Below are 24931 nucleotides of genomic sequence, written 5' to 3'. Positions count from 1 at the left end.
GTCATTAACGTGGTCATCCCAGCCACATCTTAGTAACATTGCAAGCTCTCCGTCGGATTGCCACCTTGTCCTTGTTGGAGAGCTCGCCGTGCCTTTATAGATGACCCCTAGAGCTATGCTGACTGGTGCTTTGTCTCCTAGTATGACAAGTCACTCAAGCCAGACAGATCGAATCGTACAGGCCGCACAAAGCGCGATCCAACAATCCTTCAGTCTAGGGGGTTTGGCACAGGGGTAACAACCCTGTCTAGTATAACAATCTTGATAAAGCAACAAAGGAAAAGACTACAACAGAACAGACTAGAAGAATGATGACGCAGACACAAGATTCCCGCGACCATACAGAATTAAGCCCCCTTAGGCTGGAAATGCGACAAATGGGGGGAAAATGAGGATGATGATGATTTCAGAGACGTCGCAAGATTTCACTCGTAAAGCGCCCGTAATGACGGCCTTTGCTTTCACATTAAATGCGAACCTGTCGAGACAAGATTCCTGGGTCGATGCGATACTAAACACAGCCCGCCAGCTAACGCTTGCTCGATTGAGAACCTTGTTCACCTTTTGTTTTCGTATAACAAGCTAGAAGATGACACAAGAAAAGATATTTTCCATTTTATTGTTCAGTTCGTTGGAGTCACACAAATGAAAACCCAAACGTATCCATTTTGTTTTACAGATAAGACTACGGAAAATATACTGCTAACTACTCTTATACACCTTTTTCAAAAAACGTTGTTGTCGCCAAAGGCAATAGGCGATAGACGATATAGAATATATGGAATGACTTGTGCTTCTGCTCTTATTCTCGTCAAGAACATGGACCTTCAAGTTAGTTTTGGGTCTGATTCAATGTTCTTTGTATTCAACGAAACCATTTCCATGTCGGAATGACCTATCGTCTATCGCCTTTGACAATGATAATGTTTTTTGAAGTAGGTGTACCCAGTATAATAAAGGCAATAAATACAACAAGCAAGGAGATTAACGGCTTTTTCTAAGACTAAGTTTGCATTTCATCTCACTGACATAATAGATGACATCCCCATGCTCAGGCATCACGTGACCTGGTGGAATGGTCACGTGACGTTTCATGACAGCAACCATGTCAACAGCAAGTCGAGGAGAATGATAGAAAACGTCATACTTGTTTTGCCAACAGAAGAACCAACTTGGGCTAAGATGAAAACCAAGTAAACGAGAACTGAGTTGTTAATGGGGGACTAGCACGAAAATCTTCGGAAATTTAATTCGAAACGTCAATGGAATAATCTTTAAGGGTTTAATATAATCACTGGTTAAAGTTTTTTCTTTGTATTCCAATGGGTAGTATTATATTTTTACGAAATTTTATAGGTGTCTGTGACGTCATACACTCAACACTAAACATTACTCCATACATTTCTTTGTAAATAACTTCATGTTTTACTTCAATCAAACACGTTGACGTCATTTACACGCGTTTGGATCGACCCGGATAGGCCCGGTCAGTGTGTTTCATAATACTTGTAAACAATCGACAAGTTTTGGAGCCTTTTGAACCACACACGCGTGTAAATGACGTCAACGTGTTTGATTGACGGCAGTCTATTGCAAAGTGCACGTCGCGATGTTTGTCTGGGGTGGCCGCGTTGCAATGCAAATGGCGGTAAGCCCAAAGGTCCGCTTAGGGACTTAGCGTACATAGCTTGTGGTTAGAATGATTCAGTATGGTATCCTTTATTCGATACTGAGTATCAAACTAGAAGATTACAAAATACAAAGAAATGTATGGAGCAATGTTTAGTGTTAAGTGTATATGTGATATTCAATGATGACATAATATTACTGACCTAATAATTTCGAAGATGAGGCAGTGTGTTGGGGTTCGGGTGAGACGTCAAAGATCTGACAGTTACTGAGATCTTCCGGGGGTGTGGAACTCATGATGTTCTTGATACAACAATAGTACTGGCCGGCGTCTGACGATCGTACGTCATAGATGGTCAAGCTGTGATCCTTGAAGTCATCCATGTTAGAAAACACGTACTTTCCTTTAGATGAGTTATCTGATGATAATGAGAATGAAATGAAAAACGTGGCAAAATGTTTGATTTTTCCATCCCAAACCGCGATAGTTTCTATTGAACTACCTAACAGGTCCTCTGATTCTTTCCACGGACGCTTCCGAGCTCTTGCATGAAAAAATATCTATTTATTCATCCACTCATAGGGTAGCATGGGTGACGTTCAAGGCTAACGCGTCGTTTTCTCCGGGTTCTCCGGTTTCCTTCCTCCATAAAATTCAACATGTGAGCTGAGCGTCGTGTGCACCGAATATTGAATGTAGTGGTAGATCCCAACATGTGAGCTGAGCTTCGTGTGCATAGAATATTGAATGTAGTGGTAGATCCCAACATGTGAGTTGAGCGTCGTGTGCATAGAACATTGAATGTAGTGGTAGATCCCAATTCAACATGTGAGTTGAGCGTCGTGTGCATAGAATATTGAATGTAGTGGTAGATCCCAACATGTGAGTTGAGCGTCGTGTGCATAGAATATTGAATGTAGTGGTAGATCCCAACATGTGAGCTGAGCGTCGTGTGCATAGAATATTGAATGTAGTGGTAGATCCCAACATGTGAGCTGAGCGTCGTGTGCATAGAATATTGAATGTAGTGGTAGATCCTAACATGTGAGCTGATTGTCGTGTACATAGAATATTGAATGTAGTGGTAGATCCCAACATGTGAGCTGAGCGTTGTGTGCATAAAATATCGAATGTAGTAGCAGATCCCAATATGTGAGCTGAGCGTCGTGTGCATAGAATATTGAATGTAGTGGTAGTGCGTGTGAGCGAAAAGTGTCCCCAATTAGTTCGAAAGCGCTAGAAAGACTAGACACTTAAATAAAAATAGAAAAATATGGGAAAGCGATTTATTCACCCACCCACGATCTATCCCAGCCAGCCAGCCAGCCAGCCACATACCTTTCTTATCCAAGACAAGGATGTCATCTCGAAGCAGATACGGTTTTCTTTTCCATTCGGTCACCAGTGGATTCCCCTGAGCAGTACACACAAGCCGCGTCCCATTCTTTTCTTCTTTCTTTTCAGGGAAAAATTGGGGCTGGACTAAAGAAAGATAACGATCATTCTGCTTGTAAGTAATGTTGGACTGTTTTCAATATGAGCGGCCGCGTTGTGTCGGCTATACAGACACAAGCGACATGAGTGAAAAACGTCTGCGCATGCTCTAAATCCGTATGCAAATTAGTCAAAACATATGTAAATTGGACTTTCAAACATGCCTGATTAATTTGACTTCACAAAATACCAAACCTTAGTGTCCATGCTTGAAACTTAAGGCTAATTCTTTCATATTGTGTTTGTTAATACAGTATCTTGGTCTGACAAAAGTATACTCTCGAACTTTTTGTATACTTGAAGAAAACAAACATTTATTTTCTCACTCAAACTCTTCAAAATTCTTAGATAACGTGCAAAAATGCACGCATGCGCAAACGTTATTCCCTAGTGTCGACACAAACCCGAGCCGGGCGAACAGCTTATGAAATTCACAAATATTTCATTATTATTTTGGGACATTTTGAATTTATATGCTAATAAGATACACCCACTAGTGCTGTATCAGAACAATTCTTCGTTTGCACGTTACGTCATCGCGGCCATGTTGGTACCATTTAACAAAAGATTTCTCATTAGCATCCATTGTTAACGGTACCACAATGGCCGCCATGTTTTTGTCTTTTAACTCTGTTGGGAATGCTTGCAACCCATCAATATACATCTACTAGTGGCTGTATCTTTAGCAATTTCAGTGTAAAGTTTGTATTGGGATTGCATGATATTCATCCAGCTGAGCGGTGAATTTGTTTCAGCCAATCACAGCGCGTTTAGCTGTTTTGCCGCCGGCCCTCATTCCCAGGCTACTGTAACCCAACTTTTGCGTATTTTTCTATTTTCTTTTGACTAAAATATAATTAACGTGGCTACAAAAAGCAGAAATATAGAAAGGTAGAATAACAACAATTTTGCTTTAACTCCATGCTTGCTTCGTTCTTCCAAGCTCCAAAAATACTTAGGGCCGGTCATTTTGTCCACTCATGCTTTGCACTCACCGCTCAGTTATATTCTTGGCTTTCACATTCCCATAATGCCTTGCGTTTTGGGGGGGGGGAGTAACCAATCAAAAAACTGTCCCAAATTGAAAGGTTTCTTAATTGAATTTATACTATACCTGCTTTTATCTGTACAATACTGATTATCAGTTTATTCCAAGTTATTTTTGCGTGTACAGATCATCAAGAGTTTTGGTCTTACAGAAAATGTATTGACTTACGAAAAAATTAGCCTGATCAGCCTTCAGCAAAATAAGTGGGTTTTTACTCTCTAGTTACCCCCAAAGACGTAAAGGATTATGGGGATGTAAAAGTCGAGAATATGTGACTTAATTTCTGAAGTTGGACTGACTTGAATCATTCCTTATTAATTCATAAAGTTTACACGTTTTTTTTTTGTTTTTTTTTTTTTTCGCGGTTTTTTTATAGTAATGTTTATTAGCCATGAGTTTACTTATTGAACTGACCTTTTACAGTAATGGTTTTTGTGAGCCTTCTCTTGCTAGCTTTTCTTAGGAGATACTCCAAGTCGCACGTATATGTACCGCCCACATCACCTGAGCTAACATTTAAAACCAGAGTTTGATTTGATGAGGAAATAGAAAAAGAACTTTCGATTAGAACACTTTTATCTTTTGTCCAGGTAAACGTGCCGATGGTCGTCAATAGCGCGCCTCTGTCAGTGACGTTGACATTACAACTGAGTTGAATTCGATCCCCAAACTTTGCTGTTACATTACTAGAGGCGTGGACTTCATATAGCTTGCTTTCTGTTGGTAATAATGTAACGATCTGTCGTGATTTTAGGGTCCTACTGAAATCATCATCATTATCATCATGATTGGTATCATCATCGTCGTCACCATCATCATCAACATTATCAGCATTCGCTCATTCATTCATTCATCCATCCATCCATCCATCCATTCATTCATTCATTCATCCATCTATCCATCCATTCATCCATTCATTCGTTCATTCATTCGCTCATTCATTCATTCATCTATCCATCCATTCATCCATCCATCCATCCATCCATCCATCCATTCATTTATTCATTCATTCATTCATTCATTCATTCGCTCATTCATCCATCCATTCATTCATTCATTCATTCATTCGTTCATTCATTCGCTCTTTCATTCATTCATTCATTCATTCATTCATTCGCTCGTTCATTCATTCATTCATTTATTCATTCATTCATTCATTCATGCGTGCGTTTGTTCGTTCGTCCGTCCGTCCGTCCGTCATTCCTTTCGTCCCAACTGATATGCCCTCTCCATACAATTTATATACAGTACAAACATGATTTACTTAACATCATTGACATCATTGAGCAAAACAACCAACGGAAAGAACGCGCGCTCGTTGACGTCAGCTTTATCTGTCCGTCCTCTTATTAATGATAAAAAATAACCAATCATCGCGCGAGAAATTTATAAGTTATTGTAAAAATTAAAATTGACGAGAAAAAAAATTATAAAAAGAAAAACAGATCAAAATTTATCAAAATTCAAATTCAAGAGATTATAAGGTGGTAAGTAATGTTCCTACCGCTCGTGTTTGCACTGAGCTGCTTTCGAATTCTCCCAACCACATCTCGGTTTGCATTAGCGTGTGCAAACACAGTAAATGTATTTTATTTGTTAAGTGTTTTGGTAGCGAAAAATGATACATTAAAACAATATTATAAATCAATTGGGATACTACGCGCGCTATGATTGGTCGAAAACCATGTTTGATGAGAGTATCAAAACACGCTATCGTCATTTTAGCGCGCACGAGTATTGCAACTGTCAGTTTGCTCATTGGTCAGTTTGAATAAGACGGCACCTAGGGAGAATTTACTTAGACTTTGCTTTTTTTCCCGATTTTTTCGCGCTTTTGTTATTTTATAACACAAATCTAAAAAAGCTTTCCGTGTTTGATACTCTGATCAAAACACGCGGGATATTGGGAGAACACGAGAGGAGCGTAGGAAACCACGACGCGTAGCGGAAAACTGAAAACTGTTTTTGATTTGTTACCCAACACACAAATAACCGCCATCCGCTGACCTAAGTAGGCCCGTTTTTGCACATAACTATCGACCGCTGGAGAATTGCTGGCGCATGCTGATAGTTATAAAATTATCAGTAGGTTCTCGACCAATGGGAATTCAGATAGTACATTTTAAGCAATTACTGAATGAGGTAACTATATAATTTTCTAATGCTTATAATTATGATTAGCTGAAGCCTCTTAGCCAATCAGAGGTAAGCAAAATGTATATAAATATTATTATCAAGGCCAAGGCTGACCTATCTGAATAATCTACATAAAATCGAGGCTAACCCTGAGAAACAACAGAGAAACTGGAGTATAGTCCCCCTCCCTGCCCTCCCCGGTCTAGCATTAGATGAATAACAAATAGTATGACTATAGTCCCCCTCCCTGCCCTCCCCGGTCTAGCATTAGGTGAATAACAAATAGTATGACTATAGTCCCCCTCCCTGCCCTCCCCGGTCTAGCATTAGGTGAATAACAAATAGTATGACTATAGTCCCCCTCCCTGCCCTCCCCGGTCTAGCATTAGGTGAATAACAAATAGTATGACTATAGTCCCCCTCCCTGCCCTCCCCGGTCTAGCATTAGGTGAATAACAAATAGTATGACTATAGTCCCCCTCCCTGCCCTCCCCGGCCTAGCATTAGGTGAATAACAAATAGTATGACTATAGTCCCCCTCCCTGCCCTCCCCGGTCTAGCATTAGGTGAATAACAAATAGTATGACTATAGTCCCCCTCCCTGCCCTCCCCGGTCTAGCATTCGGTGAATAACAAATAGTATGACTATAGTCCCCCTCCCTGCCCTCCCCGGTCTAGCATTAGGTGAATAACAAATGGTATGACATGGCCAGCGTGTGAGTTATAGGAATGTTTACCTTTAGTGCAGTTTTTGCCTTCGTATTCTGGAGGACAGGTACACTCGTAATCATCGATCTTGGCTGTGCAATTGGCGCCGTTTTTGCAAGGCTTTAGACTGCAGCCTTCGTAAACTGACAAGAAAATACGATTTAAGATAATTAATGTCTTTATTTTGTAGCATTGGTACCAATAAGAATATTGTTGATTATTACAGCCAAAGCCATAATTATCATCGCAATTACCATCATCACCACCACCACCACCACCACCACCTTCACCACCACCACCACCACCACCACCATCACCACCACCAGCACCGCCACCGCACCGCCACCGCCACCGCCACCGCCACCGCCACCGCCACCGCCACCGCCACCGCCACCGCCACCGCCACCGCCACCGCCACCGCCACCGCCACCGCCACCGCCACCGCCACCGCCACCGCCACCGCCACCGCCACCGCCACCGCCATCGCACTGACCTTTTACGGTAATAGTTTTCGACATGCTCATCCTGGTATAAGCTCTCAGCATATACACCAAGTTGCATGTATATGTACCGCCCACATCACCTGAGGTCACGTTTAAAACCAGAGTTTGATTTGATGAGGAAGTAGGAAATGAATTTGAACTTTTGATTACGACACTTCTATCTTTTATCCAGGTAAACTTGACGAATTTCTGCCATCGTTGGGCTCCCAGTGGATTGAGGATGACATTACAACTAAGTTGAATTTGCTTCCCAATCTTTGTTGTTACATTACCAGAGGCGTGGACTTCAGGTAACTCTTTTACTGTTGGTAAGAATGTAAAGATCTGTCGTGATTTTAGGGTCCTACTGAAATCATTATCACAATTGGTATCATCATCATGAACATCATCATCATCATTATATTACCCTCATCATCATGATCATGACCATGACCACCACTACCACCACCATCACCATCACCATTACCATCACCATTACCATCATCAAAACCACCACCATTACCATCCCCATCACCACCACCACCACCATAACCACCACCATCACTATGCGTCACCATCACCACCATCACCATCACCATCATTATCGTTATTATCATTATTAGGGTTCTTTTCAGGTGTTTTTGATTTAACTGATGAAAACTGAGAAGTACTTACGGTCGACAAAATCGATCGAGAATCCATATCTATCACTCCCACCTGCTGAGCGTCCTATGCATTCATAATCGCCGAATTGTTCATCATCCGTTTTTATGACTTTTTTGATATGCAGAGTCACACTTAGTTTTCTTCCGCCATCTAGAAATAACAGAAACAAACAAACCTCTCTTTTCATTGTAAGTTAAAGTTGTCTCTGGACGTTTCGGTCAAAGCAAAAACCTTCATCAGTGCATAGTTAATAGAGGGGAATGGTTAGGAAACCCTTTCGTTATAGGTCTTTGTTCAGTTTTTTCAAGCGTGGCCGTGCACAATCCTTTGTTTTACCATTGTTTTACCATTGTTGGCAATGGCTGAGTGAATAGACCAAAATCTTTCTTTTTCCTGCTAGTTCAAAATACTTAAAGATTTATAAGAGATATTTGAATACTCCTTACGACAATCCCATACACAAAGTTTATGTTAATTTATTTTGCAATTGCGGATGAGCATAAATCAAACATTGTGCATGGTCAAGACCGGTTCAACATCAAAAGCGAACAAAGACCTGATAACAATAGGTTTCCTAACCATTCCCCTCTATTAACTATGATCATTGTAACTGAAAATGTTTGCACGCGCGAGTTTTAAGGATCTTATAGCGCGCAATAGCGCTAGAATGTTATGTAGGAAGTTTTCTGGAATCGTTGATGTCTTTAGGATGTTGGGAGAAAACCACGCTTCAAGAAATAATCTTTTGTTCATGTTTGACCTCTCTGTCCATTAAGGCCATGCCACCCAGGTCAAAATCATGTCCAGTTGAGAGGGAGTATTGTGTTAACTTTAATGTTGTTAGTTATGGCTCTCCTGTGTTCTGTTCTCCTTGTTTTTTAACGATCTTTCCGTCTGTCCGTAGTATACAGAATCACAAACAGAACAATAAATTTTGTATACTACTCCTGTATTTGTATCTGCGTCTTCTCGTTTCTTAATTTTTGGGAAAAGAACGCTGCTTATGACTTTTATATTTATCAACTGTTGTTTGAATAAACGACAAAACTATGATGTCACCATTGCCTTGGTAAAGGTTGCGTGATGTCAACATTGCCTTGGTAAAAGTTGCGTGATGTCAACATTGCCTGGGTATAGGCTGCGTGATGTCACCATTGCCTTGGTAAAGGTTGCGTGATGTCACCATTGCATTGGTATAGGTTGCGTGACGTCACCATTGCCTGGGTATAGGCTGCGTGATGTCACCATGTCTTGGCGTAAGCTGCGTGATGTCACCAGGGTGGTTTTACAGTGCGACTCGCCTAACCGTGGCCACCCATGCAACTTATTTTTTTTACTAGTTAGCCAATTAGACAGCTAGAATTTGTGCACGTGAACTTACTCGGCGTTACTGCAAATATTTAAAATTATTTCTCTTTGTAACAAAACCCATTAAAAATGGCTATGAATTTGCCTAGGTGATGCCTACTTTGGGCCCTTTGCTGGCTAACACTGGACACTTTCATGGAACATTTTTTGATTGATGGAAATACTTAGCGGGAGAGGATGACGGTGTGGTGTGGTGTGGTGTGGTGTGGTGTGGTATAGTGTGGTATGGTGTGGTATGGTATGGTGTGGTATGGTATGGTGTGGTATGGTATGGTATGATATGGTATGGTATGGTTTAATATGGTGCTACTCTTGCATGATGTAACCACAGTGTTGTGTTAGTGTTGCGTGATGAAGTGGCTGCGTGATGTAAACCTAGTGTGGTGTTACTCTTACGTTATTTAGACATAGTGTGGTGTTACTCTTGTGAGATGTAAACATAGCGTGGTGTTACTCTTGCGTCATAGTGTCGTGTTAGTGTTGCATGATGTAACCACAGTGTGTTGTAACATTGCATGTAACCACAGTGTGGTGTGGTGCTACTATTGCGTGACGTAACAGCTTTCATTAATAGACCCCTTACGTCGGAGTGTAGCTCAATTTGGAGGAATTAATAATAAGTTTCCAATTCTCAGGAGATTTAAATTTTTTTGTCATCCTCCAAATTGAGCTGCTTTGACTTCACATTCAAGTGGTCTTGCTAACTAACCCAGTGGTTGTTTTTGAAAATAGCGGCGTCCATTAGGTCCTTCATCTTTTATGTAAGTGACGTCACCAAATTTAGTCCTCCTCAAAAATGTTATCTCAATTGGATTGGAAACTGTGTCTTCCACTACACAGGTAACTTGTACCTTCTGATTTTCAAAACCAAAAAGACTAACTGGTTTAGGATTGACTATCGCAGGAGCACCTATAGTAAAGCAAGATAAGATTGATAGTAAAGCGTGCCTATATATATGCAGAAATTTTGATCCAACCAAGTATATAGTATATAACTATATCGGGTGCATTATGGGTAATAGACCCGCGGGATTCAAAGCTAAGTACCAAAGCGTTGGCTGGCCTACCGAGTGTTGTTTATTAACAGCGCTAAAGTCAAGAGGCGAGAATGTGTTCGCTTTTTAATACCTCTACACTACTACACTACGATTTTATTGATGTAAAGTGAAACATTGGAAGTTACGGTTGAGTTTAAAATCAGTTTTGAAATCGTTCTTGTTTGAAGTTTCAGTTGAGCTGAGCTCGATTCTGAACTTCGTTCTTCGCTTATTTAATATATATGTGCTCTGCTCAAAGACAGCAAAACAAAACTGACGGTAATACTTATGACAAAAGTGGTAAAAATTGTTTATGAGTTACCCTGGATAGCCGGGATATTTTGGTGTATTCATAGTCTACCGTGTTGTTGTTATTGAGTGTCAACTCAGTCAAATTGCAGTTGATGATGAACAGGCTGAATATAATTTCTAGATTAAACGGAGGTTATTCGAGAATACGCACTGTTGTTGTAAAATCTCTGATTAATGATAAAAAATAACCAATCTGAGCGCGAGAAATTTGTAATGAGTTATTGTAAAATTGACCGTTGAATTCAAATACTTACTTTGAGCAGAAGAAACGAAGTACAGCAACAACAGGAAGATACGACTGATCTTCGACATAAAATCCATGCCTGTATCTTTCTACCACTAGTATATCACAGGATTCCTTTTAACTTGCTCATTTTAACAGATCTTTTGCTTTCAGAGCTTCAACCACGAATCAATGTGACAGAGCAATGAATGTGACAGAACACATACACATTACCCTACGTAATCAATCGATGAAAATGATAATTGCTTTCAATTGATAACAATTAATGAATTAATTATCTAATTAATTAATTAACTAATTAATTATCGATTAGTATCGAGAACTTTTAAAATGCTAGTCGTACGAAAATGACATTATTCTGGAAATTGTACCATATATAACTAGATATGAAATATATTTTACCGTCCAAATTCCTTTTCGATACGAGACTGGTAAAGTTTGGCCCTTTGAGTCCGCCATTAAGCGATTGCGTTCCTGGCAACTTCGAGTGATTCAAAGGAAGTGACGTCACCACGCTTCAAAATTCACGGCTTTTCTCAAAGTGTATAATTGCAACCACATTTCAACTATTTTTGATTTAAAAAGAAGCCTTAAACCAAGACATACCTCCTTACAGATACTGCTGTAGAGTCAGTGTGGATAAAAAGAATGCCAGTTGCGCGTATGACGTCACACGTAAATTAAAATACAAGAGCAAAATGGCTGCTCATAGAAATGGCGGACGAGCTTTTAACAATTTTCGGAAGTAGAATTCAGACTGGAAAAGGTTTTTTTCGAACCAATTATTGTTTACTGGTGAACTTTATAACCTATTTGAGCATATAGAAAATCGGAGATTTTTTTGTCATTATTACCGATTGATACAGTTGATGATAAATTGATTCTATAGCAAGAGTCACGGGTTGTCGATGAATTGCACTGTTTGAATCTATATAGGAAATCACACGATCTTGAGTGCAATTCGGAATTAATAGGTACGAGTGATGTTTTAAGATTTTGCAAAATTGGAGCCTTTTAGACGATCCTTTGACCGCTCAGCTTTTGTGGGCTCCCTGTGCTCTTGGACAAATGGAGATCAGTGAGGTGCGCAAGTCACCCCAAAATCACTCGGCCTACGGTGGCCGACAACGGTCATCCAAAGTCAAAACCACAAAATTGGTAAAATTGGTAAAGTCTAAATTCGTTTATACGCAAAAGTCAAAGTCAGTTCTTCTTTTCTCTATTTTCGCTTTATTGATTTTCGCCTTTGTCAATATTCGTCTTTCCGACTTTCGCTTAGACGTGACTTTTCCTTTTGTGCATTTTCACTTTTTGAAAAAAACCCGGCAGGCGTTACTTGCTCAATACCTAAGGGAGACTGGCTACTTGTTCTCAGTCCCCCTCGTTTTAGTACGAACAGTACGACCAGCAACAGCAAGCAACAGCTAGCTTTGCAAACATGGACTCTGTTTGGGATTCCCTTGATCATGAATTTCTTCAAAAGGACATAAGGCGTATATTTCAAGAAAATAAGGTAATGAAATATGTATTTTTTATGTACTTTGTCTCCAAAAATTGTCGTATTTTGACACCTCCATTGCTATTCACGAGAACTGTTTTTCTTTTGCAAGTGACATGCTAGTAATTTTCTGATACCATGGCATTATTTCAGATAGACAATATCGAAGCCTTTTTGAAGCTTGATAGCGAAGATTTGAAAATTCTTGGGGTGCGTTTTCACTCTGATAAGTGCAAACTACTGGGTCCGTATACGTTCCTTTGTAATTAGGGGAGGAGGGGCTGACTGATGCAAATAGGGGGGTGGGTAACTCATTTTTATGAAGGGAGAAAGGGGCCATGAAGTGGTTTATGTATGAACTGGTTTGCAAAAGGGGGAGGGCATCACATTTCTCAAATGCACCAACCCCCTTTTCGAAAGTAATGGCCCTGCAGTCCTTTTAAAGCCAGTATTATAATATGTAATTTATGATGAATGTGTGGGCCATGTGATTTTATAAAAAAATGAATGATATATTTTATGATCTCAGATAAGCAAAAGGAGCTTTTATTGAAAGAAAGGGAGGCTGGCCACGGTGGAGGTACAGTTTGTAAATCACTTCTTTATATTGATTTTATTTAAATATATGGAATATATACTTCTTTTGATCACTAAATCAAAATTCACTAAAAGCATACATACAATTATTAATGCAATAGATGGTTTACTGCCTAAATTCCTTTCACATTGTGCCTGGCATACCTGTCCTATAGCTTAAGGTCACAAAGATATCCCAACATATTCTTGAAAATCAACCCCTTTTCTTGTTGGTTTTTGTAGGGTTACGTACTGACCTTAGAGGCTTGGAAGATGGTAAGGCAACAGATAGCCCATCACTCCCTGTACAGATAAAATCTAATATTAACCCATTTTACCTACTATATTATCCTTAGACTGGAAAAAGATAGAAGATTGGAGACGTAACAAGGCACCATTTGCCAAAAAATCTCATTCTTTGAAGTTAAAACAAAGGGTAATAGCTTTTAATCATTTTTATAATGACTGGTAATTTAAATCACTTATAATTCCAAGCAATGTCTATGACATAGTTAAGCTTTAATACATTTCATATCCATGTAGGAATTTTACGTAAGCAGAATGTGTTTTTCAAGACAAAAGAGCATACAAGTGGAAAAAAAACAAATTCCTCTAAAGGTTAGTATGTTTAAAAAAACTCACAATAGAATAAATAATTGTTTTAATTTTGTTTAATAAATACAAATTGTTTGAAATTATATTTTATTCACTACTTTCACAATAACCATAATGCCCTCTGTTTTTGGGGGGTAGTTATTGTAATTCAAATTTATTTCATTTGAATTACAATAACTACCCCCCAAAAATAGAGGGCATTATGGTTATTGTGAAAGTAGTCAATTGAGAATTTTATGTATCATTAATTAATATCTATTTAAAATTTATTTCTTTTTTTAGATTTCATGTGTACCAACTTTGCCTGAGGTCAAGCTTGCCTGTTATAATGCCTTTGAGAATGAAGAGCGTATGACACTACCTGAGCATGTAGTGATCAATATCACTGACAACACCAAAAAGAAATTTATATGCAAGATCACAAATGACCTTCAACTAGAAAAAACCATCTGTATTGGCTATTTATGCAAGGTACTGTGAATTGATTTGAAATCATGGCATTCCAGCTTCATCACTTAGACTCCTATGTTAGATAAACCTTGATTATAGAATAATTTGAATCAAAAATGATTAATTCTAAATTATACTGTTGTTTACAGGAAAAAGTGGAAACAAACTGTAGTAAAGAGGAAAGTGTACCAAAATCATCTGTTTTAAAATCTAAAGAGAAGACTTCTAGTCTTAAAAGCATATCCTGGACTTCAGTGTTGTATGGCACTGCAGACAAGCAAGCAAACTGTGCACAGAAAGACATGGTCCCAGTGTTTGCTAAAAGAGCATGAACTGTGGAAAAAGCGATTGAGCCATCAACACCTTTATGGAGGAAAGGGTGCTTTGAAGGGATACCAATTTATGACCCCAGTGACAAGCACACTCCAGAACAACCTCCACACACTCCATCTGATTTCATTTCTCAAGATAGTGATATTTCCTTTAAAAAACAAGGTAATATTATGGTAACAATATATAAAAAAGTATCAGTTAGAGGCCGATATAGGATATCGACCTAGAGAATGGGGACAATAAATAAAATAATTATGCATGGAGAACATTCGGAATGCAGGTGTCATTAAAATCTATACCCCCCAAAAATATTCCATTGTTGACCTTAATCATACTACTTTCAACAGACATTGCTACAGTTACAATCAGTGAGGATGATATTGAAGTGAGGGACATGATTGGTAAAGGGCAATTTGGTACTGTGCATAAAGGCACGTGGAAAGGAATGCAAGTTGCCATCAAGTGCATTGCAAAAGGGTATGGGGAACCAGATATAAAAGAAATAGACATCTGCAGGTTTGTATGAATAGAGTTTCCTTTGATATGTTACAGCACCTAGTTTAAGGCTTGCCTAATTCAATTTTATACATACAGTTTCCTCCTGAAAATTTGAAAATTCGGTTACATTATTAAGTAAGAATAACTGACACGTATGCATGTACTGTAGTAATGCTATTTTAGTTAAACTGATAAATTGGATCTGATTTTTTTGCAGACGTCTCAAACATCCCAATGTTATCATGGTCCTTGGCTGGGTTGTTGGCGAAACAGACATTATGATTCTAATGAATTATATCAAAGGTATCAACCTAGCCTTTGCCATAGGATTGGCAAAATCAAAAAAAAAAAGGAGGTAGGCACCTAATTTGGAGACATAACATACTAATTACATATAATCATGTGTAGCTTGGAGGATGCCTTTAAAAAAGCATGAAAAAATCTCCTTTGAATACCCCAACAGGGAGGACAATGATGTATATTATTTATTTTTTAGTTAACTTAAGAATGTCAGGTTACCCATTCAACAATTAAATAGAGGTGATTGCGTACCATCTGATTAGCTCTCAGCAGTGCGATGTAAGTGTGAAGCACACTATTTTGATTTTTTTTTTGGTATTTTTATTTATTTTTTCTTACGTTTTCCATATATTTACAATACTTCTAAAGCACAGAAAAAATAGACATACTGTATATATATACACACATACAGATATCATTATTTGCATAGCAAGGCAATGGGGCTAGGAGTGGCAAATAAGATTCATCAAATTGGCAATATAGGATTCCATTTTATTCGGTGATACTGTATTTTTTTTCTTTTTCTCTTGTGATTGGGAATTCGACTTGATTAGTTATTATTAATCTTACACCATTTCGAGTTGTAAATCATACTCTTTTGAATTGAACCAAAATTTAATAACACTGCATGAAATGGGAAATTACGAGGGACTAAATAACCTTATCAGCAAAGGATAAATTGATCAATCTCAATAGTGAAATGTTTTAAAGTTTTTTTACTTATGTCTTGCTTGTTTGCAGATAACACTTTTAGATGACACCTACAATGGGTACATCATGTTCTACATTGCCCAAGGAATGACGTATCTGCATGAAAAGGGTGTAATACACCAGGATCTGAAGCCTGCAAATGTTATGGTACATATCTCAAAAGATACATTTTGTTTCTAAAATGTACAGTAAGATATTTCTTTGTAGTAATCCTCATACCATCATGGTTAAGTGAAGGCAAAATATATTAAGAAAAGATTTGATATTAAAATTCTGCACTTTATTTCACTCTTTTTACAGATAGAGGACAAAACCTTGAAACCTATAATATGTGATTTTGGTGTCAGTAAGTTGAAAGATGGCACAATGGTTACCAATGTTGGTGGCAAGTAATGCTGGGACACTGGCTTACCAGCACAAAGAGCAGCTTTAAAGGGGAAAAACCTACCATGGCTGTAGATGTTTATTCCTTTGTAGTAATCATGGGAGAGGTATACAGCAGGAAAAAAGCATGGGATGGGATGAATGGACGGGAGGTCATGAATGCCATAGAAAGGGATGAATATCCCACCTTTCAGGACATTTCCACTGGTGCTCAAGAAGTGCTGTCTCTCTGTTTTCAACCCCCATCAAACAGACCTTCTTTCTTAGACCTTCTTCCTAAATTAGAGTTGCTCAATGAAGTTGATATTTGGTAAAATATTTATTGAGAAAAATGCAAGACAAGTGCCTCGTAAATCTCTGTTGCAGTTTCAAGTTTCAATACCCTACCAGTGAACTTTATGAATAAATCGGCCTCCTCTTTGAATGTCTGGGGAAGGTAATCAAGGTCTTGACCAAGGTCAAACTTTTCTTTCAAAAATGAAATGTCTGAATGGGACACTTCATGCTTCATATCTTGTGCACCTGTTGGGTAAAAAGCATTATTTTAATAATAAAAATTAATCTTGTTGAAATCTAAAAGTCAGCTTTGTGAGAAAGAAATACAAGATTATTCATTCCATTTTTTTAAGAAATTCATTTCGAATAAAGATATGTTGGCAATATTTATGAATGTTAGCATGAGTAACATTTTATTATCTAGCTTACAGAGCAGTTCAGTTTTAAAACACAGTTCATGTTTTTTAGTTCAAATTTACTGTATATCCAGTTGATGAATATGTGTTATATATCTATATATAATTATATAACAATTATTGTTTGGTAGTTAGAAAAATACAATTCATTAAGTGGTATCTGTTAAGGTACATAAATGTAATGATTTTGCAGTTATTGAATGATAAAATAACTGATGAATATATTACAGTTTCATTGATGAAAAATATCCCCATAAAATATCCTTAGGTTTTATGTCTACTATTGCAAGGGAACAGAAGTTTGTACAACCGTCCAGTGAAACAGGGCTTACCATGCATACTTGGAAGGTCAAACAAATCATTTGGTACTCCACAAGGACGGTCTTTTCCTTTCTGGAACCTTATTCTGTGTGAGTTCCAATCCTCTTGTATGTCATGAGTTTCTCTTTGCAGAAGAGGCATATAAACATAAAGCAGACATAACCTTCAAGAAAATGAAAAGAACAATTTGAGCATGACAGTGTCAAGTGTCAGTAACTTTGTTGGCATTAAAAAAATATTTTACTTCAATAATTATTGTCTACTTGCCAAACAAAGCCATAAATGAAAACAAGGTAATACTTAGCTATTTTTTTAACTTGCTGATGTAAGGTATTTCCTGGATTCCACTTTCCATCCAACTTCAACCGCTTGCAAAAAATAAACGTAAAAATTGATTAAACAATTGATGGAAATTTGGCAGTAGAGTGCAAACACTACAACCATGAAACAGTACTATATAAATAACACTAATTAGAACTAAATAGCACTAAAAAAACGTGGAGTTTGGGTAACCACATAAAGATGCAATAATTATGTTAAGCATACCCAGGAGTAATCCAGATGGAACTTGAAGCAGTCATTTGATTCTAACAAAGTACAAGCCCAAAATGACAATGTAATAACACACCTTAAACTGATCAATCCAAAATTGAAATCCTTCTTCCCTGTAATGTCGCCAAAACGACTCAATGGGCTAGTAATTAATAGAATGGGAATATTGTCAAAACTGATTAATAAACATTCTGTTAAATCCAAGGACTATAGAAGTTTGTTTACCTGATTATTTACTGAGGAGCCTTCAAAATAGCTGTCTTCTCCAGCTAAATCGTCTTTCCCATTTCTTCGTAAAAACATTTGGCATTTGCCAATTAAACCATTTTCAGTCCCAGGATCACATCTTACTCTAGTGGGACAACCTTTCAATTCATAAAATCAATTTCAGTTTTGATTGGCAATAAGCTAATAAGGCAATGAGATACTACAGCATTGTACCCTTGCAAGTACCTTCAATCTTCTCAATTGATTCCATGAAATGTTTTAATGTAATCCAAGGGTCTTTGTTTGTGACAAATACTTTAAGCCATAAAAGCTTCCTGCTATAACCTGAAGAGAAGATATGTAACATCATTTTACAATAATGTATATACTATCGTAAAAACATACATAGTATTCATGGTTAATACTCTTTTATGAAAGATACTGTAGGTTACATCTAATAATTTTAAAAGGAAATCAAACACCAACAGAAACATTACCATCAACTGCACCATGGGTATAGAAGCCCCATGTTGCAAGTTTATCGTTACCATCGATGTGCCAGGTGTAATTGGTTCCCTGAAAATAAATACATATATAAAAACAGTATCAAATGCTATTGTTTTATCATGGCAAAGGTTGGTTTAACAATACTAACAAAACCACAAATTATGTAGAACATCACTCCAATGTGGATACATGTTCATTTTCAAATAGCCACAATAATGATAACTCTACATTTTACATTAGGGTTGAATTGAAGTATATAAGTAACAGCACCTTGAAATAGTAATTAGGATAATGCTTGCGTTTGTGTGCTGGTGCTTGCTTCTCAGCTCCAAGAACTTTCATGCAGGCAGCTACTTGATCCCTTTTAAAAATGTAAAATTTATACAATGAAATGTAAATGTTATGTTAGTTCCTCCTGTAAAGTAGAAGTTCCAAACTTTGTTTTGCTAATCTTCTGAATATTATGGATTCCACTGTGTTTTATTGTACAGTAGTTTACCTTTTTACCAGAATTCCCCTTCTCCTAAGTCGAGTCCACATCATTCTGTAGCCTAACTTGCAAGCACTTCCATCCATTTCATTCTATTATAAAAAAGAAGTATAAAGTGACCTTTGATTGAAGAGTTGCATAATTTTTTATTATTGTAAAAATGACCTTGTACTTACTATTATGGATAAAAGAACATCCTTAGGACGAAGGTTTGGGTCATGCCTAACAATTCCTTTTTCTCTCAGAAACCTTCTGAGTTTGCTTTCTCTAAATAAGCATATAACAGATATACATGATCAGCTAGGCTACATAATTTACAGCTGTAAAAGTGGCCACTTTATAACAAAGGTTGTTTGCTTAAGTAATAAAGGTCTCAACAAGAGATCCACAGTGTTTTACTGACAACTACTTCAGTTGGGACTTTTGGAAAGTGGTAGGTTAATAGAGGTTCCATTGTATATTCAATATTCATTTGCATATGGGACCGCTCATTTTTTGGCCCTAGTAGGGGAAGGGAGGAGCTCAGCCATAAAAATGGAAATTAACCAAGGGTTTGGGCTTAAAAATATATATAATATTTAAAGTGAAATAAAAACAGTGCTGTCTGAACAGTTAATTTGCTATTTGTTACGAAAAAAGTGATGGAATTTAGAAGGTCTTAAATACCCCAGAAGTGGGTTGGGGGGGGGGGGGGGGGGGGGGAGCTTGAGAAAAATGATATGTTAGACACATTAAGCTTCCCAAAACCAACCCAACCCCGATAAAAAAAATGAACGGTCCCTAACAACCTCTCAACCCTCAGGGCTTAAATCTTAACATTGGTAAATTTGTGGACTTACGAGCAAGTGATATTGCATTTGATCTGAAGAATTTTTAACAACGTCTTCATGGGTTTATTCAACTGGATCTGCCTTTCCAAAAATTGTACAACATCTGGCGGACAAAACAAAGCAATAAATAAACTATAAACTACTACTACTACCACTACTACTTATTTTCTTTAATGAGAAAACGATACACAATAATCCCTCAGAACAATCAAAGCTTACCTTCCAAATCACCTTCTGTATCCGCCATTTTGTTCGTACTAAAACGAGGGGGACTGAGAACAAGTAGCCAGTCTCCCTTAGGTATTGAGCAAGTAACGCCTGCCGGTTTTTTTTCAAAAAGTGAAAATGCACAAAAGGAAAAGTCACGTCTAAGCGAAAGTCGGAAAGACGAATATTGACAAAGGCGAAAATCAATAAAGCGAAAATAGAGAAAAGAAGAACTGACTTTGACTTTTGCGTATAAACGAATTTAGACTTTACCAATTTTACCAATTTTGTGGTTTTGACTTTGGATGACCGTTGTCGGCCACCGTACTCGGCCATATCGATCTTCATTCTCCTAGAAAATTTCCGGTCTCAGATTAACAAAAGACCTAATAAAAAATATTGAGAAGACAAACAGTTGACTCTGAATTAATTTTTGAATCGAAAGCTGAGGCTGATCGTTGATGCAAAACCACAAACATAAAATATTTGTACCCAATTAAGTTGATATTTCAAAATATTACGATGAAATTAAAGTACTTCTGGCTTAAATTGATTCTATTTTTTTCGTAAAACATGCCAAAATATGATCGAGTGCGCATCGAATGTCGGGGAATATTTACCGAGACGCGAGTCGTCGAGCAACGAGTTAAATATTCCCCGATATTCACTTCGCCTTTGGCGAATAATTGTTTTAGTATTTTAAGCACAAGTGAATTGAATAAATAACGGAGAGAGAGTTGTTTTTTGTTCAAATTTTATTTATATCTCTACAGTGGCGGATCCAGAACGCGCTTCGCACGTTATATATTCACCAACGCGCCGGATAAACCATCATCGGATCCGGATAGCGCTATCCACTTTTCGTACAACTGTGCCCTGTAGGTGAATATGAGCGCACCGAATTTAACATAAAATATTCCCTTTTTTCTAACAGTGTTTCGTGTTTTTTATCGTACATACAAAACAAGCATTTCCGCCCAAACAATACATGCAATATTTTAGTATTGTCATTTTCCTTGCTCTTAGCTTCTACTAATCATGCCTGATTTTTTATCGTTTTCTTCCCTTACAGATTTACTTACAAGTGCAAGGCTCAAATTTGAATTGATGTTTTTTCTAACGTATACCCCCAAAATATTTGCAATTGAACTATTTAACTGTCGTACTGAACTAAACGTATGATAAATAGCAAAGTTTCTGCTCGAACGCGAACGCGGTACCCGTGGAGTTTAACCTTTTAAACCCAGTCAATATTTATCAATTTTGTTTTCCAGTTCAGAATAAATTAATCTCGCAATTGTTGTTGGTGCATGCTCAAAGATATATATTTATCTTGATTTAAATCGATGTGGTAGTTAATTTGAACTAATGCAACGATAGTTCTTCTCGACTAGCTAGTGTCTAGGTATTTAGCTGTGTCTTTGACCAATCCTTCTCCTCGCTGACTGTAAGCTCGCTTAGAACATTCGGAACTCTGTTTTTTATGATCCAAGATCGGCTCAGTCGATTCACCGTCGCTATTCTACTTTGCCATTTTGTAGGTAAGAAACAAGATAATATTCAAAGGTCCAAATACTGATGCAGCTAGCATTAGCGAGGGGGAGGTTTTCAACACTTTCAAAAATGTGACGAGGAGGCTCGAAAACATCAAGAGGCCGTGCGCAGCTTGTCGTTGGGAAGTGGATGGAATCTTGGAAGCTGGTAGAATTGCCTTAAGTGTCTGGCTGTTGTCGGGACGTAAGAAGATAGCAGCCACTACAGACGAAGATACGGAGAGCAATATCGCCAGGCATCGTATATTGATGTGGTCAAAGGGGCAGAAGCGTAAACCTGCAGACATCATAATCACATAGATCGGTCCAAACACAATTCTTATTTCCCTGAGATATTCCTTTAACTCATTTGGTTTCCTCAAGAATTGTGTTGTTGCGAAGGCGAGTGTTAAGTTATCGAAAGTGGCTTCAGTCAGATCGCCATGAACTGCGACGTACAAACTTGTGCTGAGAGCCAATGTTTTGAGCATTTCGTCGTAAATGTGCCTTGAATTCGAATAAGCCAAAGCTAGGATTTCTACAGACACTCCCAGATAACCATATGACGAAAGCCTGGGAGCAATGAGCGTTGCAACGAAGACTGCAACAGAATCTAAGATCACTTGTTTATAGTGGATCTTGAAGGAGAAGTTTCTCTTAAAAAATATCGTAAGAGCTCGTCCGGCCAGGTACGACATGGAGGCGTGATGTACAATTTCTTGAATAGAGTTCATTTTTAATATTTCAGTGTACCAGACTGAAAACTTGTAAAGATTTCTTGTAGGTCTTGGGTACTTTAAGACTATTTCGCTCGCTTTAAAAGTTGAAATGACAATAATAAAGGCGTGAAGCAACTTGTTTATATTTTTTCCAAGAATCACCTGAACGTCATGTCTGGTCTTTCCCATCAGGGGATTCCCCTTGGTTCAGGGAAATATTTTGTCACGCAACATTAAGATACATTTGGCCATCTCTCCATATATTCCGGCATATTTAACCTGTGAACGTTTTTCGTAAGCTCATTTAGTTTATTTCTATTATAGGACATCGATTCTTCTTCTTCATAGTGATACTTCAAAGACCATACTTTTTTGAGTCACTCGAGTATTCAAAGTCCACATGGGAATTTCCCTTATTTATATACACAGACAGCCCCTTGCTCTGAGGAAAGATTATGTTAAACTATTTATGATTGCTCGCCACATATGTTAAGTCATCTGTGCTGTTGTTTAGCCGAGATCAATGAATATAAAATGATAAGTATGACTTTCACGTTCCAATATCAAATTGCTATGTCACGCTTTGTGATTCATAGTTCAAATATAACTCAGTAATGTATGATATTTTCGTAAAAATATCAGTCTTCGGGCCTTTTTCATCCCCGTCATTTCATATGAGGAAGGGTTAATTTTTTATGAGATAGAATTTAACCAAGAGAATTTTTAAGCGTTGTGTTACATAAAACATTCCCCTTGATTCTGGGAATTGGGTTTAAATATTTTAATGACGTAATGCAAACATCTCAAACTGGTTAGAAAACCAGTAAAACCTGTTCTCAAGACTGTTGATAGCAGTTATGAAAAATGAAAATAAAAGTATAATCTACAATAATATGCTCAAAGACCTTCGCAAGAATATTAATATCTTCGTCATTTATAAGGAAATCTTTACGAAATTTTGCAGTCTTATTGTTGTCGATATGATGGATTTGAAAATTAACTACTTTTTCCTATAAACCAAATATCTCATGAAGCTACCCTAGCGTGATGAAGATCAATATTTTTCCAATTCTCAGCAGAAGTTCAGACAAGAACGTACACAACCCTTGTTTTTTATAGATGGTACAGGCCAACGTACGCAATCAATTAATACACTGAATTTTGCGTTAAGATCATTCTTCATAATTTGACTGTGTTTCAGATTAGAGCGATCTAAATTCTGTAAATAAAGATTAACCTAGTCAATATACCTCTTGTATGTGACGTCAAAGGAGCTCAATTTGGAGGACAAAACAAAAGAATTTCAATATCGATTGGGAAGCTGCGCGACGACACTAATATCGGCTGTTTATATACAGCTATTTCAAAAAAGGTTGAATACTGAATACTGCATACTGAATAGTGCATTCCAAGACCAAAGGGCATTGTAGGTCTCGTTAATTGGAAATAAAAAGTAAATATACAGCAGTTAACTCTCTACGTGTAGTTAGTATATTGGTTCAGATGGAATACACCAAAAATAGAATAAATTATTATTATTAAACCTAGTTAGACCATGTCCTATGACGCACAATGCACTTGGGTCTTGGAATTTTTTCGATTTTATTTTCACCCTCGCTTTTGTTTAAATAGGGCTCCCTGTGGGAAGACTACACGACCTTTTCTATCCTCTACTTTCACATCCCCATAATGCCTTGCGTCTTTGGGGGGGTAACCAATCAAAAAACTGTCCCAAAATGAAAGGTTTACACATGCTAATTTGCGCGTTATAAGTAATATATTATTATTATTATTATTATCATCATCATTATTATTATATTATTATATTACAATACTGATTATCACTTTATTCCAAGTTATTTTTGCGTGTACAGATCATCAAGAGTTTTGGTCTTACTTAATACGCCCTCAGCTGCCTGCATTATACCTACGAATGCTGCGTGCAGAAGTGATTATCTAGTATAATTATTGTTCTTATCAAAATCCAATTGTTTTCTTTCTAGCTTGTTTATCATAGAAACAAAGCCAATAATGAATGAACTAAATATGTCTGATTTTCCTATATGCATTCGTTGGGATAATGCAGACTGAAAACAATGGATTTTGATAAGATCAGTAATTATAGAAAATATATTGACTTACGAAAAAATGTTTAAAATTTACCTTCAACGCCTTCAAGCTTCTATCCTTTTCTGTTTTTTACTTCTTCATTTTATTTTTGGATACCAAACGAGGTATTTTCAACATTGTCTGATCAGCCTTCAGCAAAATACGTGGGTTTTTACCCTCTGGTTACCCCCCAAAGACGCAAAGTATTATGGGAATGTGATAAAATATTGTCCAATCACGTTCTTCGATAGAAAATCCGACCAATCAGAATTATC

At 37.5% G+C, this 24931-nt stretch overlaps 4 protein-coding genes across 6 annotated transcripts; 2 read left to right on the top strand and 2 right to left on the bottom strand.

The window, feature by feature from the left end:
- Window positions 1-599: 599 nt before the first annotated feature.
- LOC116290776 (titin-like) lies at window positions 600-11202 on the bottom strand. The gene is made up of 9 exons (XM_089028747.1): window positions 11136-11202; window positions 10242-10442; window positions 8174-8314; window positions 7510-7821; window positions 7046-7159; window positions 4587-4889; window positions 2969-3112; window positions 1833-2048; window positions 600-1177 (listed from the first exon to the last, which is right to left on the bottom strand). The coding sequence occupies exons 1-9, from the start codon at window positions 11200-11202 to the stop codon at window positions 1092-1094; spliced, it is 1584 nt and encodes a 527-aa protein (XP_088884873.1). The 3' UTR covers window positions 600-1091.
- A 1252-nt stretch (window positions 11203-12454) lies between these two features.
- Window positions 12455-14596, top strand: LOC148911763 (uncharacterized). 2 transcript variants are annotated; one of them, XM_089028798.1, is made up of 8 exons: window positions 12455-12638; window positions 12777-12867; window positions 13153-13203; window positions 13443-13475; window positions 13556-13635; window positions 13743-13817; window positions 14097-14285; window positions 14414-14596. In XM_089028798.1, exons 1-8 carry the CDS (start codon window positions 12564-12566, stop codon window positions 14594-14596), a joined length of 777 nt encoding a protein of 258 aa, XP_088884924.1. In that variant the 5' UTR covers window positions 12455-12563. The 2 variants fall into 2 exon arrangements, with proteins under 2 accessions (XP_088884924.1, XP_088884925.1); XM_089028799.1 differs by lacking the exon at window positions 13443-13475.
- Window positions 14597-14635: 39 nt separating this feature from the next.
- On the top strand, window positions 14636-18259 carry LOC148911762 (uncharacterized). 2 transcript variants are annotated; one of them, XM_089028801.1, is made up of 6 exons: window positions 14636-14759; window positions 14945-15113; window positions 15313-15450; window positions 15592-15674; window positions 16137-16253; window positions 16407-18259. In XM_089028801.1, the coding sequence occupies exons 2-4, from the start codon at window positions 14992-14994 to the stop codon at window positions 15593-15595; spliced, it is 264 nt and encodes an 87-aa protein (XP_088884927.1). In that variant the 5' UTR covers window positions 14636-14759; window positions 14945-14991; the 3' UTR covers window positions 15596-15674; window positions 16137-16253; window positions 16407-18259. The 2 variants fall into 2 exon arrangements, with proteins under 2 accessions (XP_088884927.1, XP_088884926.1); XM_089028800.1 differs by lacking the exon at window positions 15592-15674.
- On the bottom strand, window positions 16791-20639 carry LOC116306493 (uncharacterized). Its single transcript, XM_031716566.2, has 11 exons — window positions 20309-20639; window positions 20099-20192; window positions 19436-19526; window positions 19269-19351; window positions 19040-19130; window positions 18760-18838; window positions 18509-18607; window positions 18281-18420; window positions 18132-18197; window positions 17515-17871; window positions 16791-17012 (listed from the first exon to the last, which is right to left on the bottom strand). Exons 1-10 carry the CDS (start codon window positions 20334-20336, stop codon window positions 17749-17751), a joined length of 894 nt encoding a protein of 297 aa, XP_031572426.2. The 5' UTR covers window positions 20337-20639; the 3' UTR covers window positions 16791-17012; window positions 17515-17748.
- Window positions 20640-24931: the final 4292 nt, after the last annotated feature.

Source organism: Actinia tenebrosa, unplaced genomic scaffold (assembly GCF_029948245.1).
Source record: "Actinia tenebrosa isolate PJP-AT-01 unplaced genomic scaffold, QUT_ActTen_1.0 PGA_scaffold13__45_contigs__length_12533684, whole genome shotgun sequence".
Lineage (NCBI taxonomy): Eukaryota > Metazoa > Cnidaria > Anthozoa > Actiniaria > Actiniidae > Actinia > Actinia tenebrosa.
The sequence above is the reverse complement of the archived record's forward strand: the minus strand, read 5'-3'. Positions and strand labels throughout refer to the sequence as shown.